Genomic DNA, 18,767 nt, shown 5'->3' with positions numbered 1-18,767 from the left:
GGCGCAGCTCTCCCAGAAGAGTCTTAGATAGTTCTGACATCTGCTCCCGGACGTCCTTCAAAAGTTCTGCTTTCAGAGCCTGCTTCCAATCCGTGCGCTCAGGTTGTGGTGGCACGCTTTCGTTTACAGCCGCACATACTGGGGTCTCACTCACCTCAACCTCATCGCCCTCCAACGCTAGCGCCTCCTTCCTTAGATCTTCAAATGTGAGGTCGGGGTCTCTCCGAAACTGGACCCTCAGACTCTGTCTCACGGGGCCCTCTTTCATCCCCAGAAGGAATTGGTCGCGCAGCAAAGTCTCTCCATCTCCTAACCCATGATCGCGGCGGGTCTGTAGCCGGGTGAACTGCTCTCGCAGTCTCAGGGCAAAAGCTCTAATGGGTTGTCGGGGGCCTTGTTTACTATTAAAAAATTGGGAACGGAGGATGGCTACGGGGGTGTGATCACCATATTGCTCGGTGAGAAACTGGAATATAGTTTGGGCGTTGGTTCGGACAGCTTCAGGGGCGGCCTGTACTTCTCGCCGCGCTTCTCCCTCTAGGTAGTTCAACACGAACTGGAGCCGCTGGGCTACACTAAGGCCTTGCAGGTCGGCTAGATACTCCAACTGGGCCTTCCATTCCGTTAGTCGTACTCCCGACTCTGTCCCTCCATACTTTTGGACCCAAGGGCTGCCCATAAAGACAGGCACCGCACGGGGTTGGGCTGCGGGCCCCGCGTTGTCGGTCATTGGGCTAGTCTGGTTACTCAACTCGAGGTGGAACCCTGCCGACTACGCCAAAATCTGTCACAAGCCAGGGGCTGGCTGCTAGTGGTTAAGCCACGCCCCTTCTCAACTTCCACCTTGAGGAGGTCCCCAAAACCAACCCAATGACCAGACAACAACGAGGACAGGTAAGTATAAAAAATATTCTTTATTTATTTAAATAGTTAAAATGTACGGGGACTTGGGGAATAGGGAATTAAAACTAAAATCAGGCTCTGCCCTCCAGGGGGCCACGGCCGAATGAATGACAGAGGGTAGGGGGGGGTTGCGTCGGGGAACTGGCTCCCGCCTCTGGTTCTCTCTGCCCGTGGCGCGCTCCTCTTCCTTCCTGGAGGCAGAATAAATCACAATCAGTGTTGGTATGGACTTTTCTTGTCCGTGTACCTGTATACAGCGCACGGCGGTTCGCCGCCTATCTCCCACAGCTCCTTGCTCGTTGACTCACTCTCCTTCCCTGTTTTCTCTCTCTCTCTCCACAGACTACAGCTGGGGCACGAGGACACGGTGGATCGGTCTCAACGGGCTCGCTCACCTCTTCACCGACTGCAGCCTCTTGGTACGTATGGTTCTCCTTCCTAGCTCGTTCTTTTAGCACTCACACTTGTTCTCTCTATTCCTTCGCAGGTGACAGCTGGGACACAAAAGGCACAGTGAATCGACTTTCAATGGTTCCCTCACCTCGTCGCTGACTACAGCTTCTCTGGATAGGTATGACTCTCTTCACAGCTCGCTATCTTAGCGTTCACACTAGCTCTCTTTCTCTCCACAGACGACTCTGCGCTGGTTACAGCTTCTGGGTAGGTATGGCTCTCTTCACAGCTCAGTATCTCGGCGTTCACGCTAGCTCTCTTTCTCTCCACAGACGACTGCTGGGACACAGGGACACAGTAAATCGTTTTCAAGGTTTTCTCTCACCTCTGCGCTGGTTACAGCTTCTGGGTAGGTATGGCTCTCTTCACAGCTCAGTATCTCAGCGTTCACGCTGGCTCTCTTTCTCTCCACAGACGACTGCTGGGACACAGGGACACAGTAAATCGTTTTCAAGGTTTTCTCTCACCTCTGCGCTGGTTACAGCTTCTGGGTAGGTATGGCTCTCTTCACAGCTCAGTATCTCAGCGTTCACGCTGGCTCTCTTTCTCTCCACAGACGACTGCTGGGACACAGGGACACAGTGAATCGGTTTCAAGGGTTTCTCTCACCTCTGCGCTGGTTACAGCTTCTGGGTAGGTATGGCTCTCTTCACAGCTCAGTATCTCAGCGTTCACGCTGGCTCTCTTTCTCTCCACAGATGACTGCTGGAACACAGGGACACAGTGAATCGATTTCATGGGTTTCTCTCACCTCTGCGCTGGTTACAGCTTCTGGGTAGGTATGGCTCTCTGCACAGCTCTCACGACACACTCCTCTTCCCTGTTAATCAGCAGACATAACAGGTTATATGGTATTGTACAGGGTGGCGGGCTTACGCTGGCTGGCTGCACAACACGTCGACTGGACAGTGGTTTCAATGGGACGCCGGGGACCCAAACCCTCTCGGCGAGCTCGTTGGTTTACAGAGGGGCGAGAACGTCACGCCGGCACACCGGGTCGAGCGCTGCCCTTTCCTCGAGACCCGTTAGTCAAATCGAAAACTGGACCGGGGTGCCCTTTCGTTGAGACCTCGGGGCGGCGGATCTCTTTCGCCTCCAACTCTGTGATGATGGAAAAGACACAAGTAAGGTAACAATATTATATGTGATACACACACCGCCAATCGCACAGTTCTTCACCGCCACTCCAACACACAAGTCCGCCAAGCGTTGGCTGCGAGAAGTACTTCGAGATGCCACTCAGTGACTTTTAGGACTGAAACACACTACAGCATAATCATATACAGGTTTTATCTAGGGCCGCTTTCCTCTTCGTCGTCCCGGGACGAGTGACTGGAGGCGGGGTTACGTCTGACAAGACACAGCAATCTCACTGCAATACACAGCATTACACAGCACCACTTCAAGTGAAATTTTCTACATCCAAAGACTCTACGCTACCACGCTCAGTGCACACAATAGACACCCGTCTTCCTTCACTTCGCTCTGGGCGAGAATATGGAGATGGTAGCACGGCCTAGTGTTTGTTTTTCGTCACTGTAGCTGCTTCAACACAAGGACCCTTCGGCTCACCCACCACGCTGGTTCAGGGGTAGGGCCACTCACTCTCTCTTGAAAACACTCAAAACGATATACAGGTCAAGTACATGTAAAACACCTCCATCAAGGGATTTTGTTACTCACAATTACTGTACTTTCTTCGTCCTAGGTTGACTTCACACTGTAATAACTCCAGATGCATAGACAGGGCGTTTTCCAGCCGCCAACACCACTTTTCCACAGGTGTATACTCACAATGGTAAGTTTCCTCTTCCTTCGTTTCTCTCATCCAGCATCAGTATCCGTCTAATATTCAACCTATAAGGTCTTCGATATCTTCATCAATGTAGATCTACGATCCAACCGAGAGAGAGAGCAAGTACAGCAATCCAAATAGCGTATCCGGCGAGCCCAACTCAGCGCTACGATACACACCACCAACAGGGATAACATCAGCCAAGACTGTGGTTTAAACTGTTCTTAAGTACCCTCCTGGGTGTTGCTCTCGTCCAATCACCCGGCGCTCCTCTTAATAACTCCCAGCTGTGCGTAGTTTGGCTGATTACAGCGTTCGCGACGCTACCGGATGTCCGGTGTTTTCTCTTACCGGTCCGGGCGGAAACATCCGGGCGGAACCAAACTTTCCCAACTTTTGGTTCCGCCTAAAAGATCGTCACTCCTGTGACATTGACACCTGCACACAGTGAAGAGGTAGATGCGATATGCCAGACCCAACAATACAGAAGAGCTGAATGCCACTATCAGAGCAAAGTGGGCTCTCATAACACCTGAGCAGTACCACAGACTGATCGACTCCATGGCGCATTGCTGCAGTAATTTCAGGCAAAAGGAGCCCCAACTAATTATTGAGTGCTGTACATGTTTATACTTTTCATGTTCATACTTTTCAGTTGGCCAAGATATCTAAAACTCTTTTCTTTGTATTGGTCTTAAGTAATATTCAAATTTGTCTGAGATACTGATTTGGGGATTTTTCCTTAGTCGTCAGTTATAATCAGCTAAACTTAAAGAAATAAACATTTGAAATATATCAGTCTGTGTGTAATGAATGAATATAATATACAAGTTTCACTTTTTGAATGGAATTAGTGAAATAAGTCAACTTTTTGATGATATTCTAATTATACACTGAAAAAAATGATTCATTGAATTTAATCAATTTTTAAGGTAAGTGGTTGCAATCAATTTATTTAAACTACATTTAAACAAAAAAGATTAGTAAAGTAAAACAAAATATAAAACTTTTGTTTAAATGTAGCTTAAATAAATTGATTGCAACCACTTACCTTAAAAAAATTGATTAAATTCAATGAATCATTTTTTTTCAGTGTATGACCAGCACCTGTATGCTTATAGATTGGGCTTTGTTTTTCTCTTTGTACTGTTTTACAACAGAACTCAACGCCATGTTTTTTTCTTGAAGTGATCTTTTCCGTGTTGATAAGACTAGACTGCTGCCTTGAACTTGAAAACGCATCATGTGCGTGGCACAGTGATTCTAACCCAACAATAGCGCATGCGCACACAGCTAAATTAGTTCATGTTTGCGTCTTTTGCGTTTACGGACAAATACACATTAGTTAACATGTCTCAAAATAGATGTCTTAGTCATATCATAGTTAACAATTGATTATCTTAAACTTTTTATTGCATTCGGTCTTATTGGCCTACTTGTTGAAGTCTCTGTCATTAAAGATAACCAAATAAGAGAAGAAGAGAAAATCAGTTTAAATATAACTTTGTAACAAAGATAAATACTAAATAGGCTCAATTACTGTTTGCCAAAAGTGTTGTTTAAGGTGTATCAAGGAGTTAGATTTTACAAAAGTTACTGCAGTTAACGAGATCTTTTGTTTCATTAACAGACAGTAAATCATATGTGAGAAATAGAAAAGTTTAAAATTCAGCCTTACATTATGTTTACATGCCAGTAATTCATGTTGTCAGTGCACTAGCCTATAGGAATATTTTCCTAATGCTTTTTTGATGCGTTTTGCACATCTTTTTCTTTCATGGACTATGGACTCCATAAAATAGCTTTTGGTCACCCCTGGCAACCCCATTTATTTCTAGCTCTGCCACTCTTTGTATATAGACATTCCCTTACACTGTGTTAAAATGTATATATTTTTTATTTATTTATTCTATTATACTCTCATTGGGGGGCTGAGTCCCCCTAAAATGAAAATCCTAGAATCGCCCCTGGCGAGAGCATAGAGAAGATTTGAGCGAGCGATTTTTTTAAAAAAAACTTTGGAAAAGGGAGTCGGGCCAAGTACCAAAATACACTTGTAGCCAATCAGCTGTAAGGTGCATGTCTACTAACCGTCATCGTTGCCTGGGTTGCGTATGTGTAAGTCTATCAAAAGAAGGTCTAGATTATATTGGGGTAGGGGATTGTTTGTTTAGTTGATTTCAAATGTCAACATATGACTTTTAGAGATCATGCACTCCGCCTTTAAGAAACAGTCTTCTTTTTACTGGTTGTTTGATTTTTTTCTATGTATCTGGGCCGAAGTCAGTAAATAAGTTAACCGCTTGTGCCCATTAGGCTAGCAATTGTGTGGTGGGTAAACATGCCACCGAGATTAGTAAGCTGCTTCATAAGCTGAAATCTTTTTGTAATAATGTATTAAAATTAACAAGTCCAGTTACCAGCGTGACAGTAAAACAGGTATTAATGGATACTTTTTACTTGAGTACGTGAAAGAGCCCATATTTCTTACCTTTAAGTAAAAGTGTAGTCAGTACTTTTACTAGAGTACAGTATTTTTAAACATGAGTATCTATTTTTCTACTTGAGTAAAGATGTGTGCACTTTTCCAATCTCTGCTAGCCAATAATAGCATAGTTAATCATAGCTAAGTCATAAGTTTTATGTGCGTGTTTTTGTAATATGTAAACACTGACCCATTAATGTGGATGTCCTTATCTCGCTCTCGTTCTAATGGTCGTCCGCTAAAAGTTAAAGACTGAGGCATAACTTCCTGAGTGAAAACTGCTAATATATAAAAAATGAGAAACTCTGGCTAAATCCGAAAACCGCATACTGCCAAACTATAAAGTAGCCAAAAAGCAGTAGGTGAACAAATAGTATGACCGAAACCTCAGTATACGTAAAAGGTTATGCAAGAATTACCGGGAGTTTTGACCATTTCTCACGAGATTCAGAGGTACGTGTACTTAAGTAGCATCCGAAACCGCCTACCTACTGAAAATGTAGTACACTGCAAAAAATGATGTGTTAATTTTTTACACATTGTGTGTGTCATTCCATTTAGGGCGTTTTTTCATGTTAAAATAAATAAAAGGGACAACACAAGTTGTGTTAAAAACAGTGACGGGAGTAACGGGTTACAAAGTAATTCCGTTACTGTAATTCCACTACTTTTAGCGGTAATGAACCTGTAACAAAGTTTTTTTTAATAAAAAATGTAAAAAGTAACGAAGTTACAATTACTGAAATTTAAAGGTATAGCGGAAGATTTTCCCGAATTATTTAGAAGAACCGCCCCTCCATATTTTTTTAAAAATGCACACGCAAAACACTCCCTCCTCCCGAGAGGGAACGCCTGTTAAACACGTGCACGAGACAGAGAGAGAGCATGCAGGTAGTTCTTCTCTTTATGGAAGGCCAACAGGGCATTAATTCGTTTAGACGTTACGTGTACAGACGATATAACGCGTGTACACGTTATTGCGTCTAAAGACGTAATTTCGTGTACAGACGTCTACGTTTTAGCCAATGGTAAGCAGCAGAACATGGAGATTTGCATAATATTGATTAAACATATCATTGGTGACATCAGCATGAATAATGCATTTGCACGTGACCTACCATCATGAGTAATACTAGGACGTAATCCTAGTTCCGTACACGTCGGCGCTACCGCGGATACACGTGGCTTTATGACAAAGGAGAGCGGGAGCATTTCAAAATACCAGTCCCATACCAGTCGGAGGAGCCATGGCTTTGCGAAATTTTCTTAACAATTGCAAACGCGTTTTTTAAGAATCTGCACGTCTGTGCATGTCAGATAATGTTGATGAGGATACAGTTCACTCTTTAATTACAAGGTAAGTTAACTAATGATATTTATTCCTTTAGCAGACTCACATAGTGGTTTTATTTTGAGGCAGTAATCTAACAATGGTCTATCAAATTTTTATTGGATGGTGGTAAAACATCAGTCTTATTTGTGGATGTTTGATCTAGATTACTTTATTTTTAAAAGATTGGAGACAATGGTTAGGAGTTTGCAGTGGGCATGGAGGAGGCTCATTGAAGTGGATGCCGCAGATACAATGATTGCTATTGCTGAAGAGTTACTGCAAGAAATTCAGGACAATGTTTAAAACCAGCCACCAGCCGGTAAGTTTATATCATCATATACATTTTCCCTACTAGTCTTTCCCAAAAGACTGAGTGTTTTTTTTTTTAACTCTGTCAGCTGTAACCCAGTGCAGTACTTTTCTGTTGTGTTGATTCAAAAATGTTCTCAATGTATATGCTGTGTAGATGCTTGAGTGTGTAAATTTAAGAGACCATATGATAGCATATTGTTTGGGGAACATTTTCGTTAGGGCTAAGCTATTCATATTCATTTTATTAAATATGAAAACCTACAATAAATATAGCTTAGACAGTGGATCATAAAGTGTGTAATTAATTGATTCAATAAAACAAGAAATTCCATTGGAGTTAAGAGTTAAGAGATAACATAAAATGTCTTTAACAACATTAAAGTTTATGTATGAATATCAAAATGTCCAATTACATAAATACAAGTGTATAAAGGTTTATACAGAAATGCACTATTATGTATTTGTTTGATATTACGTGTACAAAAACTAAAGGCATTTTCCCTTTTCTAGGTGCACAAAGTTACCAGTCTCCTTTTCTGAGGACTGGTCATGTTGGGCAACCAAGACGGGACATAACTATTGAGCAGCTCAACTTTCTACTGTCCCTCAACTTTACTGCTCGTCAGATCGGAGACATTATGGGTGTCTCGTGCTCAACAATTAAGAATCGGCTAAGGTTAGAAAAAGTTATTAAAACATAATGTTATATTGCAACCAAAAACATTTTACTTTTGCTTAAAAACCTATATACTAAGTAAATAGTAGTCTAGTTTTTCTTGTTTTGTTAAACATATTTACAGATCTTACGAACTTTCATTAATGACTGCAAGCAATATGAAATGTAAACAGCATAAATGTTACACACACACACACACACACACACACACACACACACACACACACACACACACACACACACACACACACACACACACACACACACACACACACACTTTAGCCTGTCTGTAATGTATCTGGGTAATTTAGAAAGAGTCTATTGCAGCAGATTGTTATTGTTTTCTTATTATGAATCATTTATGTTGTTTGTACATCACTTTGGCTAAAATCATCTGCTTATTACAAGTTGATGTTTTTCTTTACAGGGAGTTTTCCATTTCCTTAAGAGGACGCTACTCCAGGATCTCTGACTTACAGCTTGATGAGCAGATAAGACAGTTAACTGGTGTTAATTATGAAATTGGACCAGAAGCAGTCAGAGCAAGGCTGTATGCAGAGGGAATACTTGTACAAAGACATATGAGGGCAAGCATGCTAAGAATTGATCCTGAGGGTGCTGCCTACAGAGCTATGTCTCATCGGCTTCAGAGGAGGGTCTATCGAGTTGCTGGGCCGAATTCTCTCTGGCACATTGATGGGAATCATAAGCTTATCAGGTATGTTGTAAAAGTTGTTTAAAATTTTTTATTTAGTAGATTTAATGAGTAAAATGATGTCTGTTTACATTCTGATAATTGACCTTGTATAATATTACTCATGTATGTTTTCTGATGTCTTTACAGGTGGAGAATTGTGATTCATGGTGGAATTGATGGGTTCAGCAGGCTTGTGGTATTTCTTAAAGCTTCTAATAACAACAGAAGTGTCACAGTCATGGAACATTTTGTGAATGCAACAGTGGAGTATGGAATACCTTCCAGAGTATGATGTGACCATGGTGGGGAAAGCAATGCCGTTTGTCTGTTCATGGAAGTATCCCAAGGGCATGGCAGAGGAAGTGCAATGAGAGGCAGGAGCACCCACAATCAAAGAATAGAAAGATTATGGGGAGATGTTTGGAGAGGTACTGTTAATGTTTACCACTCAATATTTACACTTCTGGAAGACGACGGGATGATTGAGCATACCAATGAGAAACACGTGGGCCTTGCATTATGTGTACCTACCCAGACTCAATAGGGATTTACAGTTGTTTGTAAATCAGTGGAATTACCACAGACTGAGGACTGCCAGGTACATGTCCCCATACCAGATTTTTGTAAGAGGCTGCCTTGCAATGCAACGTCGAGGTCGAACAGGAATACGTGGAATTTTTCATGACACACCACAAGGAGTCACTACTGACACCCCAAACCCTTTACCCAAGCTTCAGTTGCCTCCGGAAGTAGTTGTCCCAGACAATCAGTTTACTGTATCTGAAGAACATCAGCAACAGCTTCAAGGGCATATTGACCCATTAGGTGGAGCAAGAGACAGCCTTGGAATAGATGTGCTACAAGAAGACCTTGGTTTCTTAGCAGTGCACTATCCATAATTATACAACAGTTCTTTCTGGTTCTCGAATCTGATTGGCTAAGAGCTATGCGATATTGTGCTGATATCAGCACTGTAACCGCTTCACATTTCGTATCATTCCGCCACCTAGTGAATGGAGGTCCTAAGCAGGCTCATCTCTGAATGGAAAAACACAGACGAGCTGTTTTGAATCACTCTCCGTGTGTCTCATTAGTTTACTAGCTCATAAATCAGTCTGTGAATCCCCAATCGGAAGTTATTATTCCGTCAAAGATCAGCGCTCTTGGATGTTACGTTAAAGTTAATGGGAGAAATGTCTTGTCACATCGTGTGGACGATTAACACTTGGAAAGAGGAATATAAACACTCGTTTTTTTTCTGGAGCTATATTTCTTATCAGAACGCGAAAACACCGTGGAACTGCAGGTAAGCACTGCAGCTTTTAAATGTGGACATTGATCATTTACTTTATCGTGACGTGACTATTAAAACATGTTATGAGATATCGCCACTGGTATACCGTTATTTATAAGCAGCATGCAAAAACATCTCTCTGACACTTATAAAAAAAACGTTTTATATAGTACTGACAAGAACAAAGTTTAATAATAATAATCGAGTGCTCGTATCACGTTAAGAATAAATGAGAAAGCAATAGTAACGTTATACAAGTATAGTTTTATTAACTTTTACCTCGCGCCAAAACAATAACAACACAAAAGACACTAAATATGAATAAAAAAACAAGTAATAGTTTGATGATGACGCCAAATACTGCTGATTTGATCTCATTTGGTGATCATAAACAAACAAGGCCAACATGAGAGCCAGGGAATCCCTGTCAGACATGTAGCCCAGAGAGGGCTGTGGTCAGCGGGGCGAGTGAACACTGACGTCCGCTCATGCTTTGGTTCTCATTCGTACCGAATCTCACTAAGCAAACGTTCAAACAGGCGCTATCTTTACTAATCGACTGCAGATTTAAATATAATACATATACATTCTCGACTGAACTAATCTTAAAACTACACTTTGTGACCAAGAAACGGTAATATAAAGTAACGGCTTTTCCGTCCATTGAGTTGTTATGAGCTTCAAAGCAGCCGAAAGTTTTACCTGTCATTCTGGCCGCCCTCAAATCCGTGGCGGAAGAAGTAGTTCTCAAACAAAGAGGCTTTTAAAATAACTCCGTTGTTGTTTTCTAGTTTTCGTTTTTCAAACGTGTGCCGTCGAACTGTTGTATAAAAGCAATATCGCTCTCGGAATCGTGTGATATAGCTCTATATCATCACGGCTGTGATTAGGCCAGAGGCACGAGGCCGTAGAGCTATATCACACTCCTACTTGAGCGATATTGCTTAAATATCTTTAGATATTGTAACTAGTTTGTGTTACAATGTATGCAGAACTGTTCTGTACTGTGAATACTACAATTTTGTGTATATGCTACTTTAAGATTAAACATTCTAAAATTGCTGAAAAAATTACAAATAAATTGTTTTGATACCATTGATGTCTAAATTTCTGGAAACAAGAAACACAGCAACTGCATATTTAAGAAATGTGTCGATTTAATTAATACCATGGATGTCTACATTTCTTAAAACAGACAGCAAAATAACGTGCAGTCAGTAACAGCATATTTATTTAAAAACTTTAATACCATAGGGGTCTACACACAAACACGCGTCACAATGAACAGTTATTAACATCGTCTCCATAACATGTCCCACTAAAATATTACCGAGGTGGCAAGGGAGACTAATCAAAATCATACCTTGGTTTGCTGTTCAGTTAGTTGTAAAACTGCGACACGTCTTGATAAACTTCCAGTGGGAGACGGTGCCTCTCGCTTAAGCCTATAGACTACTCAAATAGACCCCAAGGGTGTGGTAGCTTTTCCTTTCAATATTTTATTAGTGGAGCAATTTGGAAAATTGAGAGGCAATCTTATCATTATGACATTGGGCTCATCTTGGTTGTCGGGTATTTTTAAATGTATCCCTCCCCCATAATTCTGAGCATAATCAGAAATAAGGTATCAAGTCACATTTTATCTTATTTACCCAAGGATGTTAAATCCACAAATTCTTAAAATCGGCTATTGTTTTTACCAGAAAAATAGAGAGGAGCCTAATAAAAATAAATAAACAAATTTAATAAATAGGCTGCAATTTAAAAAATAAAATGTCCTTTACATAAACAAATAACATTTAATGAGCTGAAATATTCATATATAATATGAAAATAGAATGCCAATTCTATTTCAAGAATTTCAAAAATACTTTTTATTTTTAGGCATGTAATTCTTTCTTTTTGATCATTATTGTTGTTCTTCTGTTTCTCTTTTTCATTGACTTTCATTTATTTTATTTTATTTGGCCTGGGTCCAGTGTTAGTTGATGAAAACATCAGCTGATGTCCTCTGTGCATGTGTTTGCTTGGTCCTCGACTGCTAAATGTGCTTATGGTTAGGATGTAGTTTCTGGTTGATATGCTTGGATTTATTTTATGGTTGCAATCCTTTATTGCCCACTTGTCCTGTGAACATTCTGCCCAGAGCTTGACCAGTGACTTGGTGACAAAAGACTTTTGAGTTTTTTGATGGTTTTAACTCCCTGTGCAGTGTATTGTTCTGACTATCAGTAATGTCACTTTCTGTTGTTCCCCTTTAACCTAACCTGAAACAGTTTATTCCAATACTATAAAGAGAGAAGAAAAAATATAGGATGGGAATACCCAGATAGCACACATACATCTCAGATACGTCTATTTTTTATGCTGTGTTTACATCTGTAAGATGTACTTGTTTAAGTGTTTGTTCATATACGTCTCTGAGGCGTTTCGTAAAAGAAGTGACACATACTGTAGATGTCTGCCAGATGTTTTTGATTTAGAATATATATAACAGCTCTTTCTAAGACCTTTATCAGATGTTTTACATACCAGATGTATTTCAGATATTTAGCAGACATCTTACTGACATACACGTGCTATCTGGGTAGGGACGATGAAGGATCAGGGGGGTGTTGCACAAAAGTAGAATTAAGAAAGCCAGGTTAACAGAAAAGGCCCAGCTTGACCTAGTTTAATCAGCCCATCCTGGCTTAGTCTGTTGCACCATTGCTAAGCCAGGATGAGAACGTGCAGCTATGTCAAGCCAGGTGTAGGATAAGTGCACGTTCACGGCATTCTTAAACAGACCACCGGATCGATCGCAGAATCACTGATGCAAAAATTGATAAAATTCACCATGAAACTCCAAACACTTAACTACTACCATATGCATATACAGTATTTGATGCAAAAAAGTGTGCATTATCTTAAAACATGTATTTATGTCCTATAACAATTTAAATTTGGTGGAACTAAACAGAAATCATTGAATTATTATAAGATTTATGTACAGGATTTGACCATGAATAATTAATAAAGGAAAATATTAGGAAAAGGCAACAATAAAAATGCCACCTGCTAAGACGCAAACATGCTGGTATCTCTGTAATACCAAGAAGCCCTCAATATGGGATCCTTCAGTGCATAAAAGTGGATTTCAACCCCACCCCCAAACTAAAGCTTTCAAAAATACTACATTTACTGTGAGCGTCATGAAGTTTTCAAACAGTTTTATTCATCGACATGCCATAATACACTAAATAGTATATTCTGGATTGTTGGTGAATTCACCATGTTCAAACAAGGCTGGTTTGGACTGGAATATTGGGAAGTAAGATGGTAAGTCCCTTGAGGGGGCCAAAATGACATCTGGAAGATATGTTCTGTAGAGTACCTAAAAGATGGGAAAAAGGAATCATGTCTTCTGAAATTAATTATTAATTAATAAACTATTGCATGCTGCAAAAAAGCAGCACTGACTATTTTAATTTTTAATCTAAATAGTTTTTTATTAATTTAAAAAAATTAAGGTACAGTTTGAATACTATCTTCTGACCTTAGTCTCAGGAGTCTATGAAGCATCATTATATGAATGATCTGTGAGGTGGACAGCACTATAATTCATATTCAAACATCAACTCTGGGATGCATCTTCAAGTGAAATAAAGACAGAAAGACTTACAAGTTTAATGAATAGGAGAGTTAAAGTATTGTCTAAAATGTGCTCATATATTATTATGTAACTTGTGTTAAATACATTATTTGATTTACAATGTTTTTTTTTTCATTATCTGTCTATGCAACAAATTTGACAGATATCTGTTTTGTGGATTATTTTAACACACTAAGGGTGGGTTGCACCAACAAGGATTAGGCCAAAATCTGGTTTAAATCAAAGCTTATTTAATAATTCCGTTGCACCAAAGTTTAAACCTGTTTAAAAATAAACAGGTTTAAATTTAAACTGTCATTTTGATCCAGGTTTAAATCTTACAGTAAATCTAGATTATCTTTAATCCTGTTGCTCCATTACTTTAAACTCTGTTTTAAATCTAAGTGAGGGATTAACTTTAAACTTGCATATGAGGAGGTTTAAATATGTTTTTTTTACAATTAAATGTCTGGCTAAATGATTAGAAACACATACCGCGGACGTGGTGGCGCTATTCAAAGATGCGTTTATTATAACGTCTCAACAAAGTGAGTTTGGCGGCTCAAAAAGTTACCGATGCTCATATGTGCTTCTCCTCTGTCACGCGCGCTCCAGTCAGATGAAAGACAGTGAATGAACGGACACACGGTGGCGCTTAATGACAAATGCGTCGACACATCTTGTTCATTATAGGGGAGACCGGGGTTGGTTGTCACAATTTTTACTCATGCATGAATTGCTCATCTTCAAAAAATCATTCAGCAGTAATTCCTACATGAAATGAAACTTTGGAGTCTTGGCTTTAAATGTGTATACTTTTTAATTTTAGAATGTATTGTAACAGGAAGTAATTAACCATCAAAGACACTCTGACACAATGTGACAACCAACCCCATCACGGGGTTGGTTGTCACAGGGTATGGGGTTGGTTGTCCCTATAGAGGTTCAATAGGATTTCAGTGATAAATTGGGATCTGAAAAGATAATGTGTAACTTTTTAGTTTTTTAAGCTAGAAACTCCAAATAAGTTTTAATATGAATCCACCCCTATGATAGTTGTTATTAATGCCCCTTATGTTTAAACAATGGGATTAAAGTGGGTGATCAGTTACTTGAATAGGCTTCATGCCCAGCTGCACTATGAACTTCAGCCAGCTCCTTGTTTCCTGTCTGCCATTATTGGACAAACTGATTAATCCAGTTGTGTCTGATTATTGTTGTTGTGACTACTGAGGTCAGGCACACCTGGATTAATCAGTTTCTCCAATAATGGCAGACAGGAAACAAGAAGCTGGCTGAAGTTCAGGAAGTAGTGCAGCTGGGCATAAAGCCTATTGTCCACTGTGTTGAGAAATAAAATGAAATAATGTTTTGTGTTAAAACCTCTTTATTTAATGCTTTATTTATTTTATTTTAACAGCAAACAAAAACAAACAAACAGACAAACAGTCTTAAAAGGTCTACATGTCCAATACTCACATGTGACAACCAACCCCGCAAGCTATGCGACAACCATCCCCAACTGACTTCTTGACAAACATGCTAAGCTAGCTGCCACACGGCTTTAACTTGATCGCTAAAAGATGACTCAAAATAAAGCTACTACTTTTAGCTTTTTAATGAGTGTTTTGTTTTTAAATGACTAATATCCTACAAGATCTCAACACAAAAACAGCACCAACATGAAAATTTACTCTGACCCATAAAAATAAAAAATTGTCTCCTAACCTCAATGTTTTGTGTCTGCTCTGCAAAATTACAAGTGCAAATGAGTAAGCTATTAAAGGCTAACAAATTGATATCAAAATTGTACCACAGCGCCATGTAGTGTGTCTGTAATAAGCAGTGTGACAACCAACCCGCGAGACAACCAGCCCCGGTCTCCCCTATCACAATATCTGAGCTTTGCGATATTTCCTGTCACAATATTTCCTGATATGTTAATCAGTACAATTGTTTTAAAAGATTGTCAAATGTTTTTATTTGAATCAGACCTTTAGATTAGCCTACCGGTGTATGTAGGTGATTTATAATACAAAAATCACATTACATTTGCTTGCATAAACTGTTTATTTCCTTTTTGAATGACAATGTCAACATTGTTGCTGTTTAATTACACCGAAAAATTCAACATGGCGGACAAAATAAATCGCAGATGAAGGGTTTAATACAGTTTAAAGTTCAAATCTAAGATTTGTTAATCTGTGTTTAAATTTAAGTGGTGCAACCAGAGCCGGATTAACCCAAAGGCAAACTAGGCACGTGCCTAGGGCCCGATTGGCGGGATGGGGCCCAGACAGAGGGGGAATTTGTTTTTTTTACAAATGTCCCATCTACAATTTCGCCGCTGTCGGGCGGGATCCCCGTATCTCCAAAACCATTATTTTTCAGGAAATTAAAAAAACGCCGTATTTTTTAAGTTATTAAACATTATTTCAATTAAAGACGAGCTTTATGGCTCGGGAGCAGAGAGATACGAACTTATGCTTTCATTGATAAAATGGTACGGACACAGACGTCGCCGCTGCCAGCAGTGTTCAACAAATACTGCGGTCACATTGAGCCTTAAAGACGATGCTTCAATAGTTAACCAAAGCTGACTGTAGTATACATCTTACTAAACTCGATTTTAAAGGTTTACGATCTTTAAGTGATGCAATACAAAACACGATGAGCGGACTGCTGTCTAATAAGTGGAAATGAATCTGCTCGCAAACTTACCTTCGTGGCTCACGGGCTTCCTTCTGCACAGAAGCATTACAGTGCCTAACAAACAGAAGTATTATATTAATTAAACAGCCATTTTATCTCCAATAAATAAAACATTTACTTGTGTTTAACATTCACAAAATAATTTAATGGTGTTATGCAAAACATTCAATTTAATTCAAAATTGAATTCAATAAAAACATTGCTGCTTGTGTTTTACATGCACAAAATAATTTAATGGTGGTATCCAAAACATTCAATTTAATTACAGTATTATATTAGATACATTTTAAAACTTCAATGCATGTATGATAAGCCTAATACGTAAATATTTAAAATACATCAATAACTGATATCATAGGTTAACACAGACTTTATAAAGCACGTTACTGAGTGTATTTGTGTTAGTGAGTTTGTGACTGTTGTTGTCTGAGGTGGTGACTCGGATGAGGACGCCAGTCATCAGAATGGTTGATTTTCAAGTTCATAGTTCTAATCTGTACCTGACAGAGTTCCTTTAAGGACACAGACATGTTTGCTGCAAAAAATAAATAAATAAAGGACAAACCATCATTTCCCTACGTTATATAAGGCATGTTTACGTATAATAACGAGAAAAAAAAAAAAAAAACAGTTCCTTGCATAATAATTCATGACTGCAATGGCAGAACTAGCGGGGTCAAGATTTTTTTTCTTTAAGCCCCACAAAAATCACGTTAGATACCAAACATGATAACAAAACCAATGAATAGTGGCTAGCTAAGTCAAATGCAAGCAATATGTGCTTTAAATTCACTTCACAAACGTGAATAGCGTAAAGAAAAATCTAACAGCCTCAGAAACGATACATTAGAGTTTAGCACTACCATTACTTCGAGATAAAACTGTTATACATAATATAAAAACTGTTATTATATAATTCATATAACTGAAACATAAATAACCAGTGTTTTGAGGACATTTACCTCAGTGGAGTGGACGTGTTGCTCGATGAGGATTTCGTTGCGATTCTCAATCTTGAAGAGAAATATGCAGCGAAGCTCTCCCGCGGATTACTGACACCTATTGGTTATTTACTTGTACTACTGCCTTAACAATGACACTCCCAATGGATAAGGTGAGGATAATTTAATAGCATTTAATAGAGCCGTGTAATGACGTATAAATAATAAATTTAGCAAAAAATTGTCTGATAGACTGGTTAATATACAACACATGACTTAATTTGGTATACAAACAACCAATTTGTAAGCAAAGACTAGGCTATGTAAAATGTGAATTCACTTTTATTAGTAACTTTGGTAAGTTTCAGATTTCAATTCATAAATAACCTCGATGGGGGGGGGGGGGCAAAAAATGCAGCCTGCCTAGTGTAGTCCATTTATTTAATCCGGCTCTGGGTGCAACACAACTTGAATTAAAATTAAACTGAGATCAACAAACCCTAGATTAGCTCTAGGTCTAGAAAGTTAGGTCTAAAAGTTTCAGGCATGCCTCGGACACGGGTCGGGTACAATAATCAGATCTCGGGTTATTTAAAATGAATGTGTTTTTGCCGAATGGACCCGAGAAGCCCTGAACTCTCGCATGTGTGTGTCAAAGTCCTTTTCAAACCTCTCCTCTGTTTGCAAGAGCGCTTGCGACATTGTGTGGCTGGCGATAGGTTAATTTTCGTTCAGACAGACATGTCAGATATTTTTAAAATGTAAATTTTAGCGGTTACCTTGGTGTTATCGTCATATAAACAAATGGAGCATCGGGGCTGCAGACTGCACACACGTCAGTTTACATTCGGGTCCAGTCGGGTTAAAACCAATGCCACGGTTTGGGTGACGGGGTCGTACTCGGGCCAGAATTGCTCTCAGATTTGAAAGGTAAAATACATTGTTATTAACATTTTTTATATATATATTTTCTTTTGAATTTATGTTTTATTTATTTCAAATAATCTTGTTCTCTAAGGGCGGGATGAGAAACTCCTCTATACTATACTCCTCTTGCTTGTTACAGATGTTAAAGCAATGCAGTTACGAAGTTTTATACAACTGCTTGTCCACTCAAAATAAAGTTATGATTTAGAATTAGCATAATTGCTAAGTTTTTTTTGTGATCAATTCTTTATTTATGTTATAACTATGATTATGGAGATGTAGGAGGTGACAACACCACCTTTACAAGAAGGAAAAAGAAACAGAAAAAAAGGGGGAAACACTACAATAATTATACATCATTATCATTGAAAAAGAAGAAAAAAAAATATATATATATATATATATATAATAGAGACAATGAAATATTGCTTAATGCAATGGCTATTTCCTTCACCTTCTTATATTCTCCCCCCATACCCATCCTACCCAAGCCTACCCTCCAACCCCTAAACAAGATTAGCTCAAGGTATAGAGCCCTAAAAAAAAAAAAAAAACACAAAGAAAAAAACACAAAGCAAAGAACAACAACAACACACACACACACA

At 39.1% G+C, this 18,767-nt stretch overlaps 1 protein-coding gene and 1 long non-coding RNA gene across 2 annotated transcripts; one reads left to right on the top strand and one right to left on the bottom strand.

Moving 5' to 3' along the window:
• The first annotated feature begins 1,006 nt into the window (after positions 1-1,006).
• LOC129444532 (uncharacterized) lies at positions 1,007-11,877 on the top strand. The gene is made up of 5 exons (XM_073866349.1): positions 1,007-1,020; positions 1,246-1,322; positions 7,792-7,957; positions 8,385-8,675; positions 8,802-11,877. The coding sequence occupies exons 1-5, from the start codon at positions 1,007-1,009 to the stop codon at positions 8,944-8,946; spliced, it is 693 nt and encodes a 230-aa protein (XP_073722450.1). The 3' UTR covers positions 8,947-11,877.
• A 242-nt stretch (positions 11,878-12,119) lies between these two features.
• Positions 12,120-18,554, bottom strand: LOC129444533 (uncharacterized). Its single transcript, XR_008644525.2, has 3 exons — positions 16,304-18,554; positions 13,487-13,581; positions 12,120-13,324 (listed from the first exon to the last, which is right to left on the bottom strand). It is a non-coding gene; the product is annotated as an uncharacterized lncRNA (long non-coding RNA).
• Between the last annotated feature and the right edge of the window lie 213 nt (positions 18,555-18,767).

The sequence above is a fragment of the Misgurnus anguillicaudatus genome, chromosome 3, assembly GCF_027580225.2.
Source record: "Misgurnus anguillicaudatus chromosome 3, ASM2758022v2, whole genome shotgun sequence".
In the NCBI taxonomy this organism is placed as follows: domain Eukaryota; kingdom Metazoa; phylum Chordata; class Actinopteri; order Cypriniformes; family Cobitidae; genus Misgurnus; species Misgurnus anguillicaudatus.
This window is presented reverse-complemented; position numbering and strand designations above follow the sequence as displayed.

What these genes read in the sequence shown, in the direction of transcription:
- LOC129444532 (XM_073866349.1), top strand. An exon ending in TCACCGACTGCAGCCTCTTG is followed by an intron (nt 1,323 to 7,791) that starts GTACGTATGGTT and finishes TCCCTTTTCTAG; the next exon opens with GTGCACAAAGTTACCAGTCT. An exon ending in GGGAATCATAAGCTTATCAG is followed by an intron (nt 8,676 to 8,801) that starts GTATGTTGTAAA and finishes ATGTCTTTACAG; the next exon opens with GTGGAGAATTGTGATTCATG.